We start from the raw sequence: 26,705 nt of genomic DNA, 5'->3' as shown, positions 1-26,705 counted from the left end.
CTTCCTATCCTCTACTATCCCCCCTCCCCTCCCCTCCCCTCCCCTCCCATCATCTCTCTCTACCCCATCTACTGTAGTTCATTTCTCTCCCTTGTTTTTTTTCCCCTTTCCCCTCACTTCCTCACACTTCAGATAGAGCCCTAATATCCAGAGTATACAAAGAACTCAAAAAATTAAACAATAAGATAACAAATAACCCAATCAACAAATGGGCCAAGGACCTGAACAGACACTTCTCAGAGGAGAACATACAATCAATCAACAAGTACATGAAAAAATGCTCACTATCTCTAACAGTCAGAGAAATGCAAATCAAAACCACCCTAAGATACCATCTCACTCCAGTAAGATTGGCAGCCATTATGAAGTCAAACAACAAGTGCTGGCGAGGATGTGGGGAAAAGGGTTCACTTGTACATTGCTGCTGGGACTGCAAATTGGTGCGGCCAATTTGGAAAGCGGTATGGAGATTCCTGGGAAAGCTGGGAATGGAACCACCATTTGACCCAGCTATTCCCCTTCTCGGACTATTCTCTAAAGACCTTAAAAGAGCGTACTATAGGGATACTGCTACATCGATGTTCATAGCAGCACAATTCACAATAGCTAGACTGTGGAACCAACCTAGATGCCCTTCAATAGATGAATGGATTAAAAAAATGTGGCATTTATACACAATGGAGTATTACTCAGCACTAAAAAATGGCAAAATCATGGCATTTGCAGGGAAATGGATGGTATTAGAGCAGATTATGCTAAGTGAACCAGCCAATCCCCAAAAAACAAATGCCAAATGTCTTCTTTGATAAAAGGAGGACAACTAAGAACAGAGCAGGGAGGAAGAGCATGAGAAGAAGATCACCATTAAACAGGGACGAGATGGGGGAAGGAAAGGGAGAGAGAAGGGAAATTGCATGGAAATGGAAGGAGACCCTCATTGTTATAAAAATATTTTTTTGCTTTTCATTATTTAAATATGCTTCTCTGTCAACGTTAAACTCCACAGAGTTTATAAAGTCAAGAGCTACTAGAAGGTGTGTGTCCTCACCCACCCACCCATCTTATTCTTGCTTCCCATCTCCTCTGCCTCATCTCTCTGGCACTTACATTATGTAGATACTAGACCTCCTGAGTTAGATCTCCGAGTTTCTCTCTTATTTTTCCTGATTCAATTTTATTTTCTGGAAGATTTGACTCCATTTCTTATATATCTACAGATTCTCTCATTTCTGCAATCAAATGGTAAAGCAATAGTAGGACTTTGCTGCCATTGCTTCCTTTTATGGTATTTTATTTTTATTTTGCAGGGAAAAAAATAGAACTTCTTTTCTTTCTGCAGATGTTAATGTCAGGGGCCCCTCTATGCCTTGGAATTTACAGAATGTGCTTCTTCCAAAGGCTTCCTCCTCTGTTTGAGAGTTGGCTCCTTATACCTTCTGGACTGTTTTGGAATGTTGGGTGATCCTCTCCTTCCTTCTCTTGGAACACACTGAGGCTCTAAAATGCTGACTGGGGTTCTGCTGTCATCCACAGGGCTGACAACTGGTAGACTACACTGTGAATGTGCAAGCCCATTTCTTCATCAAGAGCTGCTCAAATTCAGTATCTACACTTCCCTGTCCTGGATAATGCATTTCACTGAAGGGAATCCCCCAGTCTTCTGAGAGGAGGCATTTACCTGGCTGCCAGATCCTGGGAAGCCAGCCTTCAGCATGCAAGCTATTAAGGATGCAATCCCCCTGCAGTCTAGGTGACATCTCATCTAAGCCCTCTGTCTTATTAGGGTGGAAGACTTCTCTTCCTCGACCTCTTCAGGAAACCCACTCTGTCCTTTACCAGGGTGTGGAAGGGCAGACAACTGGCTTCAGAGATGGGAAAATGTCTGGCAGTACTCCTTGTTCCAGTGCTGTCCTCTAAATCCACCTTATAGATTGAAATCTGTTCCCCCAAACAGGGAGCATACTCTGGCTGCACACGGCAAGCTGAGGGCACCCAGTTCTCTACCATTGTGAGACGTGACCATCTACCACAGGTTTGCAAGGTACCAAAATTTTACTGACATTATCTTTTGTTGTCTTACTCGTCCTTTCTATCTTCACAGGTTCATCTTTTTTATTCATTTATATTAATTTTAGAAGATTCAAGAATGGAGTAAAAATAAATTTCTGTGATTACACAGTCATTCACATTATGTCCTAAATGGCTAAATTTTATTAACTGATAAAAATTAAGAGGCATTAGAAAACATTCAGTCTACACATCTAAGTTGATAATGAAGAAACTGGTATATACAAAACAGTATGATTTAATCCAGGTAACTTGAAAAAACACAGGATTCTGGTTGAATATACAGAAATCAGTAAACACGATATACCACATCAACAGAATGAAGGATAGAGCCCTATGACCATCTCAAAGATGCAGAAAGGCATTCAATGAACTTCAACATTCTTCACGATAAAATCATTGAAGAAACCAGGTGCAGGAAGATTATCTCTCAGCGTAACAGAGGCCATGCATAAGAAGCTAACCTTACACTGGATTGAAAAAAAAGCTAAATACTTTCTCCCTAAGATCTGGAATAAGAAAAGGAGGTTCACTTTTGCCACTTTCATTTAACATTGCATGGAAATCCTAGCCAGAGCAACAAGGCAAGAGAAAGAAAGAGTCAAACTGCCACTGTTTGTAAATGACATGATCTTATGGAGCAAATCCCAAAGAATCCACCAAAAAAACTATTAGAATGAAAAGGATTTAGCAAAGTTATAGAACATAAAACCACTATACAAAAATCAGTAGCATTGCCATAAGCCAACAGTCAATTATCTGAGATAGAAATCAAGAAAGTAATCTCATTTATAATAGGTCCAATAAATAAATAAAATTCCTAAGAATGAATTTGATCAAAGAAGTGAATGATCTCTATAATGAAACTACAAAACATTGATGAAAGAAACTGTAGAAGGCACATAAAACCAAAAGTTCATCCTGTTTATGGATTGGAAGAAACCATATTGTTAAAATGTCTGTAGCACCAGAGCAATCTACAGATTCAGTGCAATCCCTGTTAAAACACCAATGACATTCTGCACAGAAAAAGGAAAAAAAATCCCAAAACTTGTATGAAACTTCAAAAATCCCCAAATAGCCAAACAGTCAAAGCCATCTTGAGCAAAAAGAACAAAAGCATGATGTATGACATTACCGCCTTCAAAATTTACTACAAAGCTATAGCAATCCAACAGCATGGCTATGGCATAAAGGCAGAAATAGGAACAAAGTGAACAGAATAGTGAGGCTAGCAGTAAACCCACATCTCCAGCCAGCTGGTCTTCACCAAGGTGCAAACCTCACCCAACAGAGGAAGGACAGTCTTTCTAATAATCAGTGCTGGGAAAGTTGGGTATCTAGCTGCAGAAGGAAGAAACTAGACCCCTACCCTTTACAGCTACAAAACCAACTCAGATGGACTAAAGACTGGAGTGGAAGACCTGGAACTCAGACAGCATTACATGAAAACAAGGAAAAGCTTCGGGACGTTTAAATGGGCACAGAAAACAAAGCAAAATACCAAATGGGATTATATCAGAAGCCTTCTGCAGAGTAAGGAAAAGGATGATCGATGATCAGAATGCAGAGACAAACTAAAGAATTGGAGAAAATATTTGCAAACTATACCTCTGATAAGGGTTAATACTCAGATTATATAAGAAACTCAAAAAACTCAATGGCAACAACACCTGATTAGAAAATATTTCTTAAAAAAAACACATAAAATGGCTAATAAGAAAATGAAAACATTTTCAACATCACTAATCAAAGTCAAATTAACCCACTTTGGTAAGAATAACACTGCATACTATTGGTGGAAATGCAAACTGGTACAGTCACAGGTACTGAGGGTTCTTAAAATGCTGAAAATAAACCACATAAGATCCCCTACTGGTTCATATCCAAAGGAAATGAAATCAGTATACAGAAAAGACATGTGTGTTTCCATGTTCACTGCAGCACTGTTCACGACAACCCAAGTGTGCATCAACTGATGAGCGGATAAATGCAGTGCATTTATACAAAGGAACACCAATGAGCCCTCACAAAGAAGGAAACGCCACTGTTTTGTCAACATGGATGGAAAGGAGTACATTTTGTTAGGTAAAACAAGCCAGGAACAGAAAGACAATGCTTCATGAGGTCACTACTGAGGAACAAAGGCCAAGGGATGGGAAAGGTTCATTATTTACTGGTATTAAGTTAAGAACAAGACTATGTGATTTTTTTTTTCTACCAGGGATTGAAACCAGTGGCGCTTAACCACTGAGCCATATCCCCAGCACTTTTCTATATTTTATTTAAATATAGGGTCTAATTGACCTGCTTAGGGCCTGCTAAGTTCCTGAAGCTGGCTTTGAACTCACAATCTTCCTGCTTCAGATTCCCGAGCAGCTGGGAGTATAGGTATGTGACACCAACACTGCACCTGGTGTGATGCATGTTTAGAATAAAGGATATTTTGTTTATAACCATAAACAAACAATAAGTGTTTGAGGAGATACATTTAACCTGACTTGAACATTATACAATGTATACATGTATCAATATTTCACCTGGTACCACCCCATTAATACATACAACTGTTAGGTTTTTACTATGGACAAATAAATTAATTTTTAAAAATACCTTTCAAGATTGTCCTCCAGTTTGGGCCATTATCAAGATGTCTACAAAAGTTTTGATGAATAAAGTTATATACTGATGGAGCAGTGAGTAGGGAGAACATTGGGCTAAGTATAAAACTAATGATGAGTCAACTGTATTTCATTTGTTGCTCTAATAAATTTTTTACATAATAAAAAAGCCACGGGATTCTATGTATTAAAGTCTTAAAATCATTTTCACTATCAGAAACATTAATCCTTTCTTTGTTCTTAACTCTACTCAACCCTACACTGTGTGTCAGCTGGAGCTCTCTAATCAGACTAACCCTCCTAAATCTCAGACCTTCAGTCTCCAGCACAGGGATCATGTATGTACCATGGGTGTTTGTTGTATGAACTAAGTAAGAAAATATATAAAAAATACCTACAAGAATAGCCAGCAGATTATCTAAACTTAAAATGTAACAGACCAATGAATTTAACTACTGTGGATATGTGGAATTTTCTCTGAAGACACCACCTTATACTGAGCTGACTTCCCTCCATCCATAAAGCTACTTAGGGAGCCAGCACACCAACCAAAAGGGCCAGGCCCAAGCCACTCAGGTGGGCCAAGGACTCGATGTCTACTTGAATGCTTGGGATTCTGAGGCTCAGATTTTTTTATGTAAATTTTTTTATTAGTGTAAGATAGCAGAATGCATTACAATTCTTATTACACATACAGAGCACAATTTTTCATATCTCTGTTTGTATACATAGTATATTCACACTAATTTGTGTCTTCATACATGTACTCTGGATAGTAATGATCATCACTTTCCACCACCATTAATTACCCCATGCCCCCTCTTTTCCCCTCCAACCCCTCTGCCCTATCTAGAGTTCATCTAATCCTCCCATGCTCCCCCTCCCTACCACACTATGAATCAGCCTCCTTATATCAAAAAAAAAAAAAACATTTGGCATTTGGTTTTTGGGGATTGGTCAACTATACTTAGCATTATCTTCTCTAACTCCAACCATTTACCTGCAAATGCCATGATTTTATTCTCTTTTATTGGTGAGTAATATCCATTGTGTATATATGCCACATTTTTTTTATCCATTCATCTATTGAAGGGATCTTACTGTGCCACGTCCTCTGAGCTGGGCCACACTGATGGCAATGTACTCAACTGCTCACTCATCCCGCAAGCTACAGGTTGCATCACCTCCCTTGGGCATTTGTGAATAAGTAAGTTTGTTTGGCTAACAACTGGGGTCGCTATTGGGATTTAGTGTACACCACGGCAAAGGCCTTGGTGTCACACATCAGAAGTGATGAGCTGCCCTGCACAAGGGAGCAGGGCCCTGTATAAAATGCCAGCTGTGCCCATTGAGAAATTCTACTCCGCAGAAGACTCACCAATAAGGGTCACCTCCTATTAGATTGGAAGCTCTCACTACTGTCCTCTTGGTTCATAAGTTCAGTTCCTCAGTGGATTCTATAAAATACCCTAATATAGTTAAAAAAAAAAAAAAAAAACAAGATTAAACTTGGTCTGTGAAGCAAGCCTGTAAACCCAGTGACCTAAGAGGCTAAGGCAGAGGCTTCCAAGTTTGAAGGCAGCCTAATCAACTTAGCAAGACCCTGGAAATGGAGCTCAGTGACAGAGAGCAGCAGGATATAATCGCCAATACTGCAAAACAAAGGAACATCTAAAACCAAAAACCAAACTAACAAAAAACCTTGAGAATAAAAAACTTTACAAAATCCCTTGAGGTAGCCACAGTCAGCATTCTCAAGAAAAGTCACAAGCAATAGTTGGACCAAGAGAATATTCTAAACTCCTTAGATTTCATCTCCCCAGCCATGGGTCCTGCAAGCCCCCCTCAGGGCCCGTTGCTCTGGACTTCTGAGCAAGTCGCTGGGATATGTTCTCCCTCTAACCAACGAGCATAGAGCAGTTCCAGGCCTCAGTTTCACCACATTTACTGGTGTGGTGGCTTGTGAAAGCCATTAGACTTCAGGTTGCTGGGGAGATGAAGTCAGGCAGTGTGCCGAGTACCGCGACACTGCTGAATGTCACCTGAATTCGGTCTGTACTCGAGAACAGCAACGACGGTTCAGAGAGCTCTCTGTGTTCCTGGAAACAGCTTACTGCAAAAGACTCTTCCCCAGATGATGGGACTCACAGCCATGGATTTACTTATGACAAGGCGAGACACAGACCCTCTAAATTCCTATTCTTTGACCCACAGGAAAGTAGACACAGAAAAGGCTATATGCTGTGGCTTGACTAAACTTTAGTTTGGCTTCTCTGCCCAGTTCCCTGAACTATGATTTACCCACAACTTGAGCCAGCTGAAAAGTCCCTTGGAAAAAGGGCCAAGCTCAGGATAAAAGATTCAGACTGCTGCCGCATCCTGCCTCAGCTATCCATTCATCCCACCTGCCCACACCTGGCAGCCTCCTTCACTTCTCCCCATAAAAGCCCTGTCTGCTTGCCTCTGGGTGGTGCCCTAGAGTCTCACCCTCAGTCAGGCCTCCCACTGTATTAAGCTCCTTCGCCAAGTGCAGAGATCCTCTCTATGTTCTAGCAATAATTCTTTCAAATAAAGGCTCTCCTTAATTTAATTCCAGATTTATGTATTTGACAACTATATCTGCAAGATAGATTGTAACATCTTAATACATTTCAACATTCATTTTTATAAATAATTTCATGTGTCTAAGTAAATTCATCACTCCATTAGTCAATATGCATTTACTAATAATTTCATTTGTTCATCTGCATTGAAAGTGAAATGTTATCATTTCTAAGACCAAGGGTTTTCTCCAGATGCCAATTACCAACAAGATAATCATACACAACAAAACTAAAATTGTAAATAGAAAAATTTTTAAGTCATTACAAAAACGGCAAACTAACAACTATAAGCATATTTGAGTCTCACTACAAAATCAGACTGTCCTGTCTATATAAGCCGTGATTGTGATATTCTTCATTGGCAAAGACCAAGTGCCTTTCTGAACTATTCTTAATTGAGCTAAACTCTATTTGTGGCTTGGCAATGTTCCCTGGGGAACAATTAAGTTAAGCTGTCATTTCACAAACAACTCAACCTGAAGAACATGGCATGGTCTTCACTAAAAGGTTCCCCTTTCCCTTAACTGGGTGCTCATCAAAAAGCTAATAGTGGAACAAAGGGATGTTTACTGATCTCTAACTCAACACCCAAGGCAACTTGTAACCCTCTCCACCCCAGCTTCAAATCTGTTCTTCCAGAGTTCAGCGGCCAGCAAAGGTGCCCTCCACACAGTAACTCATACCCAGACCAACATCCTCTCGGAGCAACGGCCTGGCCTTCCATGTTCATGGCTCTACTCTAACACCTGGCAGGAAGGCTACTAATTCATGCTCAATGAACTAACTGGTTTAAATCTTAACAAGTTTACCTATAAATTATCACTTAAAATTATCCATTTTTCTCTTCCCCACAACCACCACCCTAGCCCAGGCCACCATCTCCTTTCCGGCAGACCACTGTAGAGTCCTCTCTGCAACATTGCTGTCTCCTTCCATCAGCAGAGGTCTTTCTGAAACACAAGGCTGACCTTACTCTCGGCTTAGACCATGTCTGTCCTGCTACCTGATGTCCTGTTCTGGCGCTGAAGCCCTCCTGAGCAAGCTTGCTCACCTTCTAGTCACTGTTCCTGCCTCTGACTTAAGCCATTCCAGACTGTTTTCAGTTTTTCAAAACCACCCTGCTCCAGGAACAGTCATTCAGTTCAGATGTAAAGGGCTGGAAAGAATGTCAAGTCACTCCCACCCTCAAAACAATAAAACAAACAAACCAAAAAAGGCTGCAGAGAATACAAATTAATGCTAAGTCCTAGGGCAAATACTAACCCCACATATCTCCAAAAGACATCTTGCAAGGCTAGCATGAAAGCATGAAGTCCTAAAGGCCCTGAATTAGGAGGGCTGCACCATTTTTAAGGTGTTCTCTGCAGGACTCCCTTGAGCTGCAGATGCTCCCAGGGAAGATCAGGAAGCATACTAAAACCCCTCCCTGTGAGCTGGTGGGCCAGAGGAAAAGCACCATTGCTGATGTTCCCCTGGACCCATCCATTCTGTCTCCCTCCTGAAAAAAATAAAATAAAAAGCCTTAGTCTACAAAAGCAACAACTGTTTCATTTTATTCTTTGTAAAATTAACAAATTCAGCAGAACTCTCCTCAGGCCAGTGCACAGCCCTCAGCAAGTGTCATTACAGTCACAGGGGGAATATGCTCTAGGTGCTGATAGAAACAAAGGCAAGAACTTGATCTTAGGACCTATGAGAGCTACAGTGAGAGGAGGCAGATGACAAGTAAACCGTGCTCTGCAGTAACAATGCCTGCTAACTAGAGAAGGGAAGCAACTACAGAGTGCAGGACCCCCAGACTGCAGGGACAGTTACAGAAAGCTGGCCTCTGTGAGGCCATCAGGAGTGGTGCCCATGCCAGGATCTGGAAACAGAGTTTCCCTGCAAGGTGAAGGCAAAAGCCCTCCACACAGAGGACCTTCTGAGAAACACAGTGACAAGGCTGGACTGAGTGGAGAAGGAGAACAGAGGAGCAGAGACTAGGGAAGAGCAGGACACACACCCAGGGGGCTGCGTGGCACCAGGGTCAGTCTGGATTAAAACGGATGCAGCGCAGGTGGCCTCACTCTCTTTGTATTTGGTCACAGCTTATATGTTCCACATTGATATGAATTTTAACAATGGCAGAAATTTACATTAAAAAAAAGAACAAAATCAATTGCTTAAGTTCATGTGCAGCTCCTTCCCTCCAGCGCCCTCCCCATCAGACTGCCCTGAGACCTTCTCCAGACACCTCTGCTCACATTCTGAACCTGCACTCACTGTCCTCTGCTGCATTTCTCTTTTGGAGAAAAAAGAAGAGGGCAGGATGGTTGTGTCTGTCCCAGGCAAAAGCCAGGAGAGGTGCCTAGGACCCACAAGCTGGAGCACTGGGAGTTCCACAAGGCAGACCGCTGAGGCACGTCCCCAGTCGCAGTGATCTGGGTGGGAAAGGAGACCACCCACAGACAGCCCACAACCGTGGGTCCCACCCTCATAGACAGCCACCAGGCTCTCTGCCACTCTGAAGAGGACCCTGTGGAGCAGCAAGTATAGTCAGAGTGACAGTCCGGAGTCTACAGGCTGTGCTTCTGCACACCACAGAAACAGCCAACAGACACAGCACACACCCCAGAGTACCCAGCCTCAGGCCCCTGGGCTGACTGACCTAGAACCAGCTGTTGGGAAGTCCACAACAATCAGGGCAGTTGTTGGGGGGACCCAAAAGTGAAGAGTGACGGACATCTTCTAAAGGCTTTTGGAGGGACCCAAAGCTGAAGGCTCCAAATCCTGATGAAATCCAAACCGAGACTCAGTAAGAATTTTCTTCAACTTGGCATGGCTTACTATAAATAGCTCTAGTGTCAACTATGATTGTGTATATATTACTCTTCATTTTTATTCCATAGTTGTTACCCTAGCATTCAATACTGTGCTCTCAACCCATTTACTTGTATTTCTTGTAATGTTTTAAAGCATGAAATGAAATCATGCTGTTTTTGTTTTCCTAGCCTGGTTTACACAAGCTCCTCCTCCCTCCTGTCTCCCTCTCACATTACCCACTACTGCCTGAACCCCGCCCTCATCCATCTTCTTCATTTTACCCTGGTATGTATTAGTTTTTCCACCTTTTCATCTCTCTTCTTTTGCCCAAAATTTCTCTTTTCCCCTTTTCAGTTCCTATTTAATGTTATGGCAATTTCATATATCTAAACTAACTTTTCAACCTATTCCAGAACATTATTCCAAGTTTATACCTAGACTAAAGGAACTATAGAGAACAGAATCAACAAGTTTGGGGTTTTTCCTAAGACTGAATAGTATGTGGCTTTGCTTTGAAATGATTGTAGTAAAGAGAGTTTAGAGTCTTTTCTCTAAGTGAGACAGATAATGGGAATAGCAGAGGACACAGATTGTGTGAAAAGTATCAATACCTGGATATTCACCCAATCACAGCACTTAAGAAGCTCAGTACCGAGTCTGTTGCATAAAGAAGAAGTGATAATCACCCCAAGAGATGTATAAACACACAAACAAAGTAAATGTAAAACCAAGTGAAAAGACCAAAAACAACCCCCAACACAGCAAACATTGACCCCATTGACACCACAGTAGAGGAAGTAAATGTTGGAGAAAAAATTTAGAAAGTTCATAGTTAAAATGTTCAATGAGCTAAAAGAAAATGTCACCAATTATTATATAATATATAAAGTGAAATATCATTTGAATAAAGAGAGATTTTTTTTAAAGTACCAAACAGAAGTGCTGAATATGAATTACTCAATAAGTTAAATTAAAATTCAATGAAAAGCATCACCAATAGATTCAACCACTTTAAAGATAGATTCTCAGGCCCTGAAGGCGAATTATATAATCTTGAAAATAAGTTAATCAAAAAGAAAAGATTGTAAGAGACTATGACCACAATGTTCAAGAAACCCAGGATAACATTAAGAGACCAAATGTACAAATCACTGGGGTAGTAGATGACTCTGAAATATACACTATGGGAATGCAAAATTTTTATCAATGAAATAATATAATATTTTCCAGATCTTGGAATTAGATGGAAATCCAAACACAAGAGGCATTATGAACACTAAATAGGTAAGATCAAAAAAGATCCTTGGGCTGGGATTGGGGCTCAGTGGTAGAGAGCTCGCCTAGCATGTGCGAGGCCCTGGGTTCGAGCCTCAGCACCACATAAAAATAAATCAAATAAAGATATTGTGCCCAACTACAACTAAAAAATAAATATTTTTTTAAAAAAAGATCATCTCCAAGACTCACTATAATGAAAATGCCTAATATACATGAAAAGAATAGAATTTTAAAAGGTAAAAGAGAAAACTGGAAGGTTACATTTAGAAGTAAGCCAATTCAAATTTCAAACAATTTCTTAATTCAGACCTCAAAAGTCAGCACTGACAGAAAATGGGTGTCAAAACCAAGATGATGTTGATGATGATGATGATGATGATGATGATGGTGGTGGTGGTGGTGGTGATGGTGATAATGATGATGATGGTAATAATAATTATACCCAGCAAAACTATCCTTCGGAATTACAATGGAAATTAAAATTTGCCATGATGAACATAGACTAAGAATTCATAACAACTATGCTTGTACTACAAAACATACTCAATGAAATATTTCATGTAAAAAAATATTTCAAGTAGAAGAAATGAAAAATAAAACGAAAACTAGCACAGGAATGAAGTGAACTGGAACAACAGTGAATTAAAGGAGAATCAAGCCAGAATTAAGCATTAGAAATAAATCCAAATGTCAGAAAATAAAAATCAACTTTCTAAAACCACACTGAATGTAAATGATATAAATGTTAATCAAAAGGCATAGATTGGCATATTAGATTAAAAAACAAGACCCAACTACATCTCATTTACCAAAGTCTCTCGTTACAGGCAAAAACATCCATAGCCTGAAGGTGAAGGAATGAGAAATAATATATCATGCAAATGGAAACCAAAATCAAGCAGGGGTAGCTACTCTTACAGCAGAAAAGTAGACTCTGTGCTAAAATTAATCAGAAGAGACAAAGAAGATCAATCATCTAAAAACAAGCTATAATGATTATATATATATTTATGCCCTAAAGAACAGTGCATTTACCTACCTAAAACAATTTCTTCACAATCTAAAGAATCAAATAGACCACAATACAATAATATTTGGTGATTTCAACACACCTCTCTCACCATTACATAGGTCTTTATTTACTTTATGTCTGCATGACCTAACAGATATCTATATAATATTTCATTCACTAACAACAGAATTCACTTTATTCTCAGTGACACATGGAACTGTCTCTAAAACAGATCATGTTTTAGAGCACAATCTTAACAAACACAAAATAGAAAGAGGAGAAAGAAAAAGGGAAAGATAATCCCTGTGTCCTATCAAATCATAATGGAATAAAAGTAGAAATTAATGACAAAGAAAAAAAGCATTATAGCACCTGGACATTATATAACACACTTTTGAATGAGGAATAGATGACAGAAGTAATTAGAAGAGAAATAAAAAAATTCTTAGAAATAAAATCTCAGGGATCAGTATATAGGCATTTCTAAGAGGAAAGTTATAGCACTGAGTCTTTACACTAACAATAGAAAGATACTAAATAAATAAACCCAATGTTACAGCTAAAGACCCTAGAAAATGAAGAACTAATACTAATAATTAAAAATGGACTATAATCAATAGAATTGAAAAAAAAAAGTACAAAGGACCAGTGAAACAGAGTTGGTTCTTTGAAAAAATAAACAAGATAGATAAAGCCTTATCCAAACTATCTAAAAGAAAAACATAACTTAAATCAACAAAATTAGAAATGAAAAAAGAAGTTATCAACACAGCTACTTCTGAAATCCAGAGGATCATTAGAAACTGCTTTGAAAATTTATATTCTAATAAGCTAGAAAATATTAAATTCCTAGACACATGTCCTACTTGGGATGAACCAGCACAATACCGAAAACTTAAAAAGACCAGTGTCAAGTAATGAAATTGAAATAATCATTAAAAGCCTCCCCACAAAAAATTCCAAGGACCAGATAAATCCTCACCCAAGTTCTAGTAGATTGTTAAAGAAGAAAAAATGTCCATTCTCCTCAAATTATTCCATGATATAGAAAAGGAGGGGGGGCTGGGGATGTGGCTCAAGCGGTAGCGCGCTCGCCTGACGTGCGTGCGGCCCGGGTTCAATCCTCAGCACCACATACAAACAAAGATGTTGTGCCCACCGATAACTGAAAAATAAATATTAAAATTCTCTCTCTCTACCTCTCTCTACCTCTCTCTCTCTTTAAAAAAAAAAAGAAAAAAGAAAAAAAAAGAAAAGGAGGGAACACAAATTCATTTTATGAAGTCAGTCACCCAGATACCAAAACAAGACAAAGACATCAAGGAAAGAAAACTTCAGACCAGTTATCACTGATGAACACAAATGTAAAAATACTTAATAAAAAATTGGCAAATTAGATTCAAAAACACATGAAGAAGATAGTACACCATGATCAAGTGGCTTTCATCTCAGAGAGGCCAGGATGATTTAACATAAAGAAATCAATCAACACAATTCACCACATAAGTAGAGGTAGGGAAAAAAAATACATGATTACATAAAAAGATGCAGAATATGCATTTGAAAAAGTCCAGCACCCATTGAAAACACTAAAGAAACTACAGATAGAAGGAACTTATCTCCACGATGCAAAGGCAATCTCTCTATATTCATATATATAATGACAAACCTAAGGACAACATCATACTTACTTAATGGAGAAAAACTGAAAGCATTTCTTCTAAAATCATGAACAAGATAAGGATGTTGACTCTCACCACTACTATTCAACAGAGTGCATGAAACTCTAGTGAGAACAATCAGGCAAGAGAAGAAAATTAAAGGGATACAAATAGGCAAAGAAGTCAAATTACCTGTTTGCTGATGATATGATCTTTTACTTAGAAGACCCTACAAACTCTACCAGAAGACTTTTAGAAGATAAACAATTTAGCCAAGTAGAAGGATGTATGATCCACATAAATAAAAATAGATTTATTTTTATATATAAATAAATCTTTCCCATACTACCAAAAAAGAAATTAGGAAAACCATCCCCATCACAATAATCTCAAAAAAATTAAGTAAAATACTTGAAAATAATCTAACAAATTAGGTGAAAAACTGATACAACAAAATCCTGAAGAAATAAATTGAAGATGACTTTAAAAAATGGGAAAAAAAATTCCCATGTATTTTCATAGACAGAATTAATACTATCAAAATGGACATAATACCAAATGCAAAAATAGATTCAATGAAATTCCCATTAAAGCACCAAAGATGTTCCTGACAGAACTAGAGACAAACAAACAAACAAAAAAGTTCAAAAATTCATTTGGAAGAATCAGAGACTCAGAATAGCAAAAGCATTTTGGAGCAAAAAGAGTAATGCTGAAAGCATGATGATACTGGACCTCAAATAATGCTGTAGAGCTATACTAAAAAAAAAAAAAAACAGCATGCCACTAACACCAGAACAGACAGGAAGACACAGAGACACACCACACGGACATAGTCATCTGATACTTGACAAAGGTGCCCAAAATACACATGGACAAAAGACAGCCTTTTTAACAAATGGTGGTGAGAAATGGATATACTGATGAAGAATGAAATTTGATTCCTCTCTCTCATCCTGAATAAAGTCAACTCAAAATGGATCAAAAAATAGGGATTAGACCAGAAACTATATAACTGCTGGAAGAACATGTAGGCTCAACAAGCCAACATATTAGCAGAAGCAATGATTTAACAAGACTCCTAATGTGAAAGAAACAAAAACAGAAATCAGCAAGTAGGACACCAGCAAATTTAAAATGTATACATATATGTACATCAAAGGAAACAAAAAAACAGAATAAGTGATTTTTGCTACCTGGCAGTTAGACAGGAGATTAATATCCAGAATATATGAAGAACTCAAAAATCTCAACACCAAAAACAAAATAACTCAATAAATAAATGAGCAAAAGAATGAGAGACACTTCTCAAAAGAAGAAATACATATGGCTAACAAATATATCAAAAAAACATTGAACATCTCTGGCAATTGGGATATTGCAAATTAAAAACTACACTGAGATTTCATCTCATTCCAGTCAGAATGGCAATTATCAAAAATAAGAAATAATTACAAATGCTGGAGAGGATGTGGAGAAAAAGGTCTACTTATTATACATTGTTGATGGAACAATGTGCAAATTAGTATAACCCCTATGGAAAGTATGGGAATTTATCAAAACCTGAGCATGGAGCCACCATATGATCCATCTATTGGTATATATTCAAAAGATTTAAAATCCTTACACTATAGTCATACACCTGCCTCAATGTGTACAGCAGCACAATTCACAACAGCCAAGTTATGGAACCTTCCCAGATGCCTGTCAACAGATGAAAGATTTCAGAAAATTGTGGTATATATACACACAATGGTGTTTTTATTCAGCCATAAAATGAATTATGGCATTTGGTGGTAATTGGATGGAACTGGAGAATATTATGCTAAGTGAAATAAGCCAATGCAAGAAGCCAAGGTTGAATGGTTTCTCATATACAAGGAAGCTAGACCAAATCAGGGTGTAGAGGGGAGACACAGGGGATGGGGTGAATTTCATGAAAATAGAAGAGAGATGAGTGGAGCAGAGTATATGAATCAAGGGAGGGGGGTGAGTAAAGGAAGGAATGATAGGATTGTTGGGTCAGATTTATTCTATGTACATATATGCATATACCAGAATGAATTTGAACTTTATGTATATCTGTACTGCATTCACAGAAAAACTAAACTAAAATAAATAAAAGAAAAAACAATGGAGTAGAAGAAAGAGAACAGGGGGAGAGAGGAGGAAAGGGTAAGTACTGGGTACTGAATTGGAGCAAATTATATTCCATGCTTGATGAACAGAATGATGAGCCTCAACATTATTTATAATTAGAATGCACTAATACAAATTGAAAAAAAAACCTATGCGATATTTACTGACTTAAGGATTTCAACACAATGTTCATGAAGAGAAATGTTAAAATGCAGCCTACAATTAAAAATGAATTAAAGAAATATGTGTGAAAATATGTTTAAAAAGTCATCCAAAAACAACTGTAAAATAATGGAGTAATGTATTAGATAGTGTTAAATTTCTCTATAGATGGTCTGAAGTCAGTTGATAAAAACAAAAGAGAGTGTATAAATTTTTTAAAAAATGTTTTTAGTATTGTGCATTGAACCCAGGAATGCTTTACCAATGAGCTACATCCCCCACCCTTTTATTTTGAGACAGGGTCTTGCTAAATACCACTGCAGCATTGTCCACAGTTACCAAGATATGCAAACAATCGAAACGCCCCTCCACCCACCAAAAAGTTTCAAAAATGTGATATCTGTGCAGAATGAAATACTACACAGCATTAAAGAAGCAGGAAATCCAGCTGCCTGTGACAACGGGAATGAGACTGGAGGATACCATCCTAATGAAACACACATGGGTATGCAATGCGGACAAATTTGACTCAGAACGAGTACCATGGTTCTTACAGAGCCTGGCTGGGGTCGGGGGAAGGTAGACAAGGAAGAGAGATGCTGACCAAAAACGGAAAAGCTTTGGTTAGACAGGGGCAATAAGCTTTTGTGATTTGTTCCACAGAATGTATCACAGCTAATAATGTGTGTTTCAAATCAGCTAAATGGAAGGATTTTAAATGTAAATATTTGAGGTGATGCACTGTTAAGTGGCCTGATTCGATCACTCAGTGTCTGCTGTGTCATGCTGTGACCCCACATGGGGGCCTGGGGTGCAGCTCAGCAGTAGAATCACTCCTGTCATGTGTCCTCACATAGACAAATCAGCAGATGAACCCTTAAAATAATGATCATTTGCACACAAATCCTTGGGAAAAAAAATTTTATGTATCTGAAATCAAGCAGTAGCTATAAAAAGGGCATTTTAACACACCTATATGTCCATGAAATATTTATTATCATAGGGACTCTTTAAGCTCATGATTTCCATGGAATAGGTTTCCACCAAGTAGCAAATTTATGGATTTTAAATTGTCTGTAACATGCTAGAAAAGAAAAAAAAAAATGCAAGACAACTATTTAAAAAAAAAAAAAAAAAAAAAAAAGCAATCCTGACACTCCAGGAGCAAATGGGTTCCAAAAGCACTTCTTTCTGTTCTTGTGATCCTTAGCCCAAGAGCCTCGGTGATGACAGCCCACTCACATTTCAGCACTCACACCGCAGGAAAACTTGATGCAGGGAACCAGGCTAGTCAAGACAAAGCTACTACACACAGAGGATGCCAGGAGGCTCGGAAGTTATAAGAACTACCACCAAATCATCCAGAAATGTAATCAACTAGATCAAACCTACAGCTTTTAACTCAGAATTTGCCACTAAACCTTGAAAATCGTAACCCCACTACAATATCTCAAATTACACATTCAAATAGCTTCTGCCCCCAAAATGAAAACCTTTTTTTCATTCTTAATTTGAACTAATTAACTGTTTAGAAACTGAAGTGCAGAAGCATGTAAAGTAGAAAACCCTGCATAAAATAAATCTCCAGAAGATAAGTGCTCTTAAAAAGAGTCTGAAAGGTTTTTCCAGAAAATTTTCTGTGTTTTATGCCTCCTGATATGGTTTAGTAGTAAGTGTCCCCCAAAAGTTAATGTGTTAAAGACTTAGTCTTCAAAGCAGCAATTTCCATAGATGGGCTCTTGGGAAATGAGTGGGTCGGGGGCTCTAACTCTCCAGTGGATTAATCTACTGAATGGATTAATAACGTGACTGCATTACTGGGAGGAGGTAGAAGCTGTTGGGGTGGGGCATGGCTTCAGGAAGTAGGGCACTGGGGACACTGGACTCTTTCTTCCCCTGGTTCCTTCCTCCTCTCCCCAGCCCGCCCCTTCCTGGCTGCCAGGAGCTGAGCCGCTTTCCTCTGCCACCTTCTTCCTCGTGATGCTCTGCCTCACCTCAGGCCCCAGCAACGGAGCCAGCCTGCTATGGACTAGAACAACTGTAACCAGAAACAAAAATAGATCATTCCTCCTCTACGTTGTTTGTGGCGGGCATTTTGGTCACAACAATGACAGCTGACTAACACGCCTTCCTTTTTCTTTTTTTCCACTTGATACCATAAAATAATGCCACCCATTTATCCTCAGTTTCTCTTGCTGAGAGTTCAGTTGGCCATAATCAATCCTGAACCAAAACAGTAACAGGAAAAGTCCAGAAATAAACAATTAGTAAGTCTTAAGTAACTTTCATCAAAGTATATTGTATAATTATTCTATTCCACTAGCTATTACAATTATTCTCTGTACTTAATTTGTAAATTAAACTTTATCACAGGTATGTATGAATATGTGTATACACACACACGAAAAACATCTTTCTAATGGTGCCTTTAGACGAAGTTCGGCAGTACATGTATTTTTAGGCATCTCCAGAACATCTTGGAACACTTGCTCCAAGCACAAGGAGGCCACTTTGTACATGTTCTTACAGAGTATCATACACAGACAGAGCCCATGACATTTAATGTCACACCTCAGCTTCTACAATGGTCAATATGTCACTTGGGAGCCACTGCTTCTCCTGAAACAGTTCAACTACTGACCTGGAGAACCCACACATCCTCCAAGAGATGTACCACTCTCCACTCTAACCTTGCACCTCCATTGACAAACCCCCCTCATACTCTTATTAAAACCTGATATTTTACTGAAACTCCTCTGTTTAGCCAAAGGAAATGGTTTTAATGTCTCCAATAGCTCTGGCACACATATGGTGCTCCTCTGTTGTGAGGAATTCCTCAGCTTCTCCCGGTCTTCCTCCTGCCCTGACCCAGCTGGCCTCTTCAGAGACGGCCTCCTCCGAGCAGCATTCTTCCAGAAGGTCAAAACGATCTTCCTCCCTGACCTTCCAGAACACTCTAAAATTACTGTTCGCATCCCTCACAAAACTGGGAGTTTCTTGAGACCAAAGGCTGAATCTTAATCCCACTGGTTTGTCTGGGATGACGCCTGGCCAAGCAGCATCCTCATCACTATCAGGTATGTGCTCGGACAGACAGACACACGGATGAACGAACAGCAAATGAAGCACAAACAAAAACCTGACCGCACAGAGACCTGGACCCAAGGTTGACATGGCTTCTACGGGACTCTGTTTCAACTAGACACGGCTCAGCACAGAGATCAGGGTTTATTATCAGGAAAACTACGAGAAACAATTCCCAAGGTTTAGAAACTGGAAAAAAAAAAAAAAAAAAAAAAGACACCAGAACAGAGTGCCGTGTGCTCACTTTGAGTTTCACACCTTACAAGCTCAGATACATAAGAGAGCAAATGCACTCTAAGCTTTGAGCACTGAACAATCCATATTATGTTAACACTATCCCACTGATGGTTCATTAAAAGAAATTGTTCCCCAGGAGTGTGGCATATGCCTGTCATCCCAGCCAGCGGCTCCGAAGGCTGAGGCAGGAGGACTGCAAATTGAAAATCTGCCTCAACAACTTAGTGAGATCCTGTCTCAAAATTTAAAAAATAATAAAAAGAGCAGGGTCTGGGGATGTGGCTCAGTAGGTAAGTGCCCCTGAGTTCAATCCCTAGTACCAAAAGAGAGAGAGAGAGAGAAATTATTTAATGAATGAAAACCATGATTTAATGGAATATTACGAGTAGCAATTCTCTCCTCCCCGGCAGCTGAAAGCACCTGGCCAGCATGGACACCACAGCAAGCCGCATTCCATGAGCACTGCAGAGGCCAGTGCAGTCTCCACTACCCAGCCTCGAACTGACACAGCAGGAATGCTCCCCAGGAACTGAGAGCCACAGGGGCTTTCACACAAAGCAGGCTTGAAACTGCATGTCTTAGGGTCCTTCACCAAACTGTCCTTCTTCAGTATTCTGAAAGCAGTGGCTCCTAAGCGATCTGCCCCAGATACCACCAGTGCTCACATGGACTCTGAGATTCTAAACACAGAGATGATGATGTGTCGTCCTCTACTACATCAAGGTCAACACTGGAAAACTGCATTTTTTATTTCACACACTGTATTCATCTACTTTATTTCATATAGTAGCTTAAATACAACAAAGTATTAATTTCAGATGAATCATCATCTACTAGAATAACCCAATTAAAGAGGGGCTCTATCTGAAGATGTTTCTACCTACTGCACAATGAACATACAGAACCTATTGAGCATAAAGAATCAATTTGCAAAAGTTCCCATGGGCCATACTTTGTTTAATAATGATTCTATAAAATGTTCATCACTGGTTTTCTGTTTACAAAAAAGTACATGCTCAGTTCTGTAGGGGAGGGTGGATGACTCACCCTTACCTAGAAGTGTCCACCGTAAACTCTTAGGCTCCAAATACAATATTAAAGCCAACAATCAGAAGCCTGGAGTGGTCAAAAATAAGGCAGATTCTGAGAGTCAAGACTGAAAACAAACATCCTAGGACAAACTAATTTTTGAGCTTTTTAAAAAAGACTGAGTAGCAGGGTTCAAAGCAACCATAATGCTAAAATTTGAGGAAGAAATTCTAGAAAAGAAACAGAGTTGAGGATTCCCAAATTTGGTACAGAAAAATTTATTAAAATCCCCAGCTGACCCCAGAATTATGTATGCCAAAAATTAAATGCAAAAGTCAGACTAAGGAAAGATTTGAATTCCTACCAAAAAACGAAATTGAAAGACAACTTAACAAAGTTAAGTAGATGTTAAAACAAAGATACCTACATCCTTCAGAGAAATAAAACAAAATCCAGGGCTCCTACAATATACATTCATAAAATCCAGTAACACAATCCAAAATGAGTAGAATGTGAAGAACTAGAATGGAAAGGCTCCCTATCAAGGCAAGAGAACGTCAATGCCTCATAAAACCAACACGGCCTGGACTTCAGAACTGAAGGACAGACATTTAAGCACCTCTTTTAACTGTACTCAGTAAAATAAAGGCAAACTTGCAATAAATGAAAAAACAAAAAATTCAAACAGGAAAATGTCTCCCTCACTTCTCATACCCCCCAATAAAATATCACTACTGAAATAGAAAATTATGAAACAACAATTATGACACATGACATAAAAACTTCACTGACAGAATTAATAACAAGATGAACATAACTTATGAAAAAAAAAACAAGCTTAAGATCTAGCAGTAGGAAGTGGGCACATGCCTATAATCCCAGTCGCTTGGGGGCCTTAAGGCACAAGGATCTCAAGTTCAAGGCCCGCCTAGACAACCTAGTGAGACTCTGTCTCAATGTAAAATTTGTAACAATGCTACTGGAGTAACAGAGCTCTCCCCCAGCATGTGGGAGGGCCTGGGTTCACTACAGTACAGCAAAACTGAATAAATAAAAGATGAGCAGCAGAGCAGCAACAGAAATCATCCAATCTGAAGAACCAAAATATAAAAATAAAAAACAAAATCAATAAAGAAACAGAGGCACAGAAACCCAAGTGTTCTCATCAAAAGTTCAAATATGTGTAAAATTAAAGTTTTCTAGACAGAAGGAGAGAAAAAGGGTCAGAAGACATATTTGAAGAAACAACAGCTGAAATCTTGTGAAGATCTGAGAGATCCATTAAAAAAATAAAATTTGCACAAAAATTGAAAGAGAAAATCTGACTAGTGTTCTATCAATCAAAATCGCGGAATAAGTCATCAAATTCCAGATGGCTTCACTGGTGAAAGCTATCAAATGGTTTGAGGGAAAAAACACCAATATGACACACATTGTCTGAAAAAAAGGAAAAGAACACTTCTTCCCTCAGTTTATGTAACCAACCTATCATCAGGACTGTCACCGAAGGCCTTAGGCCCATGCCAGGCAGAACTCAGGTGCCAGGGATCATCACCATGTGAGGACAACATGCTGCTGCTGAGCAGTGTCCAAGGAGAGGCACGAAGGCTCCACCCAGAAGATCACCACCAAGTCTCCCTCCATAAAAGGAAGCTGCACCTGCGTGCCTTTGACCTCCCCGTCCATCCAGATCAAAACGCTCAGAGATGGACAGCAGGGGACTTCCACCCAATGACTGGCAGCGGAAAGCATGCAGCTGGTGTCAATCTGATGACAAAATACTAGGAGCCCCAATGAGGAAGCCAAAGGGCAGAGGGGGAAGAGGGAGGAAGGAGCAGGAAAGAGACATTAAAAAAAAAAAAAAAAAAAAAGCTATGAGCCCTCCTCCTTGACTGGGAATGAGGGAAGGGCTCCTCTCTCGCCACGTACTCAGCGTCACACTGGAGATGCCAGCCAATGCATTACTGTCAGCAAAATAAACATAAAGGCATAAAAATTGTAATGGAATAATTAAATTTATAAAGCAGATGATATGATTATGTACACAGAGATCATAAGAAGTCTACAAAGATCTTACAAAGACTAATGATTTCACAAAGCAGCTCATATCGACAATGTGCTAAATTTTATATTAGAAACAAACACTTGGAAAATGAAAATTTAAAAATGTTCTTTATTCAATAGTGTCAAAACATAAAATAACTAGGGTAAGTTTAACATAACATGTAAGACCCATACCCTACAAGAACCCATACCCTACAAGTACCCATACTCTACAATGCTGTCAGTAGAAAATAAAGAATATCTAAATAAATAAAGACATATGCCATATTCAGGAAAATGCTCAACAGACTCATTGCAACTGCAATCATAAACCCAGTAAGTCATTTTGTTGAAATTAACAAATGGATTCTTAACGTTGTTTTGAACTATAAAGGACTTACTTATCTAAGCAATCATGAAAAAGGAGGACACAATTGGAGGAGCGCTACATTATCTAACTTTCAGGCCTCACTATACAAAGCTCCAGAAAACAAGACACAGTGGTACTTGTACAAGGATCCATGAATAGATCAATGAATCAGAATAAAAAGCTCAGACATACACTTTCATTTACTCAGCCATCTGATTGCCATCAAAGGTGCTAAAAAATTAGAGGAGAGACAACACCTTTCAATAAGCAGTTCTGAGAAAAATAGATGCTCATGTGGGAAAAAATGAACCTGAGCCAGGAGCAGCAGCACACACCTATAATCCCAGTAACTCCAGAGGCTGAAGCAGGAGGATTTCAAGTTCGAAGCCAGCCTCAGCAACTTAGCAAGACCCTGTCTCAAAACTAAAATAAAAATAAAAAGGGCTGAGGATGTGGCTAAGTGGTTAAGCACTCGTGTCGTCAATCTCTGGTACCAAGAAAAAAAAAAAAAGAACCTGACCTTTGTCTTAATACATTTTCTGTTGCTATAATAAAATAACTGATACTGGGTAATTCATAAAAAAAAAACAGAAGTTTTTTTTTTGGCTAATAGTTCTGGAGACTAGAAAGTCAAAGAGTATGGTATCAGCATCTGCTTGGAATTCACTGAGGGCCTTCTTGCTGCCTCACAACATGGAGCAAGACATTTTGGATGTCACTTATTATACAGTTACTCAATGCCATCAAGGTGCCCCACCCTCATACACTAATCTAACCCTGACTACCTCCCAAAGACCTTATCTCCAAACACCATTAATTTATGAACGGAGCGATTAAATTCCCAGCCCATGAATTTTTGGAAGATGCCTTCAAACCACAGCAAAGCTCTATGTCGTATCATATACAAAAATTCATCTGAAATGCATCACAAAACAGTAAGAGCTAAATGATAAAAAGCTTTCAGAGAAAACACAGAATATATTCATAACCTCCCAAGAACTCTAATATTTCCATAAGGTTTGCAAAGATTTTTCAGTGCACAGAAGGCAATAACCATAAAAGAAAATACTGATGAATCTGGCCCAATCAAAATTGAGAATGTGGGCTTATCACAAAGCCATCAAAGAAACGATAGGCAAGCCATGGACTGAGCCATATCTAACAAAAGACTTATCTCTATGTTATGTACAAAACTCCTACCAATCAGTGATAAAGACACACAACTCATTTACAAACAGGTAAAAGGTATAGACCTCACAAAAGAAGATATGTGAATGGTCAATTAGCATATGAAAAATCGCACAAAATTATGAGTTGCAAGTTGACATTAAAAAAGGATACTGACATCATAAAAATAACTAAAATAAATTTTAAAATGACAGCACCAAATATTGATAATATAGGGCAATCACAACTTACATGCTTTATTTGTAGACCTGTGACAAGTTATGGCCACTTAAGGAGGAAAAAAAAAGGCATGTGTCTTTCAAAAATAAATACATAGAAGTGATGACACCGGTACTTTACCCAGGAGAAGTGAGAAGATGTGTCTCAAAATTATTTGTATAGAAATGCCCATAGCAATTCAACTTTAAACAATCCAAAGTGAAAACTAACTAGGCAAACAGACAAGATAAAACTGTGGTAATATTCAGCAACAAAAAAAAATAAATTACTGACAAGAGCAACAGCATGCACCAATCATGTATAGAAAAAGACAAAACAGAAGAAATTAAAATAACATTAGAACACATGGCATTTTGAACATATATGCACTAAGCCTTGTTCTAAGCATTTAACACGGATGATCATTTTAAGTTCTCACTGTCCAACTTCATATTGCCAATGAGGAAATAAGTCTGACCTCACACTGCCCACGCTGACAGCAGGACTCATAGGAATTTCCTTGGGGGCTCCACAACTCTCACAAAAGTCAAACAGAAAGGAGAGAACCACTAAACCCGCTAAGTTTGCTGTTACACTACTTATTAACTTAAAAACAAGTTTCTAATTATATATACATGGGGGGTGTAGAGAGAAACATCTCCAGAAAACACCCAACAGCATATAAACCAACCACCCAATCCCCGGGTTGAGTCAACGCATCTGCAGCGCAGACCTCGCGGTCTTACCTTAGGAAACTGTTTTACAGGAATCAACACCTTCTGTCCCAGCTTCATGTTCTTATTAATCACCACGTCAATGTACTTTTCTTCATCCTTGCCTTCTCCTTTTTGAAACTTTTCTATTTCTGTAGAGGCAAAAAGATAACCATGAAGCATATGACCCAGAATGGCAGAGGACAGAATTCATGGTTCAATGCTGTGACATGAAATCAAGTGCAAAAATGATCCCCATGATTTTTCAGGTAATGACACATTCCCTATGTTATCAATGAATCCTCATAAACAGAAGACATTCATATACAGAGGTTCTACAAGGTCAATCCCCACTGCCCGTGCTAATAGAGGGGAATAGCAGGCTAGATGACAAACACAAAGCAATAAAGTCACCCCTGGGGCCTTCTGGAATTCAGAGAAGCTGATCAAACAGGAAAAGGCGGACGTGATCTCAAGTCTGCACTACAAACTGGCTTTCCCCTTTCTATAGCAGACTTGCCTGGCTTTGAAGCACGGGCCCGTCAAGGGCCGACTCTGCGATGGCACTGAAGGCCCAGCCTTACCTCCTCACACGGCAAGCAACTGCAGGCAGTGTTCTATGTGACACTCTGAAGACTGCACCTCCATGCTCTTCCAACACTCATCTCATTAAATCTCACTTTTTCTGAGCAACTGAGTTTTTCCTCAGTGGAGCAGCAAGAATGTAAGAGTGGCTCTTTCTTTCCCAGGTTGATGCTCACAAAGCACATCACATTGGACTCTGTTGCCCTTACGTTAAGAGAGAACATCATACCTCTCCCACCAGAACAGACTTCTCAGTGGGATCTTTCTTTCTTCAACAGACATCAACTACCAATGACTTTCTATGTGCAAGTTTCAGAGCCTAAAATATATCAGTACACTGCTTTATTCACCTCACGGCCGGGAGCAGGTGGTTGAACAAGAGGCACCCATCAGATGCTCCAGCGACTGCTGAAATGAGGGTATGGACTGCCACCTCCAAGCTACAACTGCGTACATATACCATATCTTCTTTATCCATTCATCCAATGACAGACATATAGGCTGGTTCCATTATGAATTGTGCTGCTTTAACAAGGATATTCATTTATCTCTATACTAGGTTGAATTTAATTCTGTAGGATAAATACTGAGGAGTGGTATAGCTAGGTCATTTGGTGGTTTTATTCCTGGTCATTTTAAGAACCTCCAAACTGATTTCCATAGTGGTTGTGCTAATTTACAATCCCATCAACAGGGGTGTTCCTTTTCCTCCACATCCTCTCTAGCATTTATTACTGTTGGTATTCTTGACAGCTGCCATTCTGACTGGAATAAGATGAAATTTCAGTGTAGTTTTGATCTGCATTTAAATTAAACTATTTTTTTAAGTTTTAAAGAGTTTTTTAAATACTAAAACTAAATAAAACAAAAATTTATACTAAGCTAGCCAGGCTTATATTTACACATTGTTGGG

At 39.0% G+C, this 26,705-nt stretch overlaps 1 protein-coding gene across 1 annotated transcript in view; it reads right to left on the bottom strand.

The window, feature by feature from the left end:
• The window catches only part of Khdrbs3 (KH RNA binding domain containing, signal transduction associated 3), a 160,238-nt gene that overhangs the window by 88,757 nt on the left and 44,776 nt on the right, over window positions 1-26,705 (bottom strand). Inside the window, exon 2 of the mRNA XM_076835960.2 lies at window positions 25,241-25,359. Within this exon, the coding sequence (XP_076692075.1) occupies window positions 25,241-25,359 (119 nt within the window). The remainder of the gene's footprint in view (window positions 1-25,240; window positions 25,360-26,705) is intronic.

The sequence above is a fragment of the Callospermophilus lateralis genome, chromosome 16, assembly GCF_048772815.1.
Source record: "Callospermophilus lateralis isolate mCalLat2 chromosome 16, mCalLat2.hap1, whole genome shotgun sequence".
Taxonomy (NCBI): Eukaryota; Metazoa; Chordata; class Mammalia; order Rodentia; family Sciuridae; genus Callospermophilus; species Callospermophilus lateralis.
This window is presented reverse-complemented; position numbering and strand designations above follow the sequence as displayed.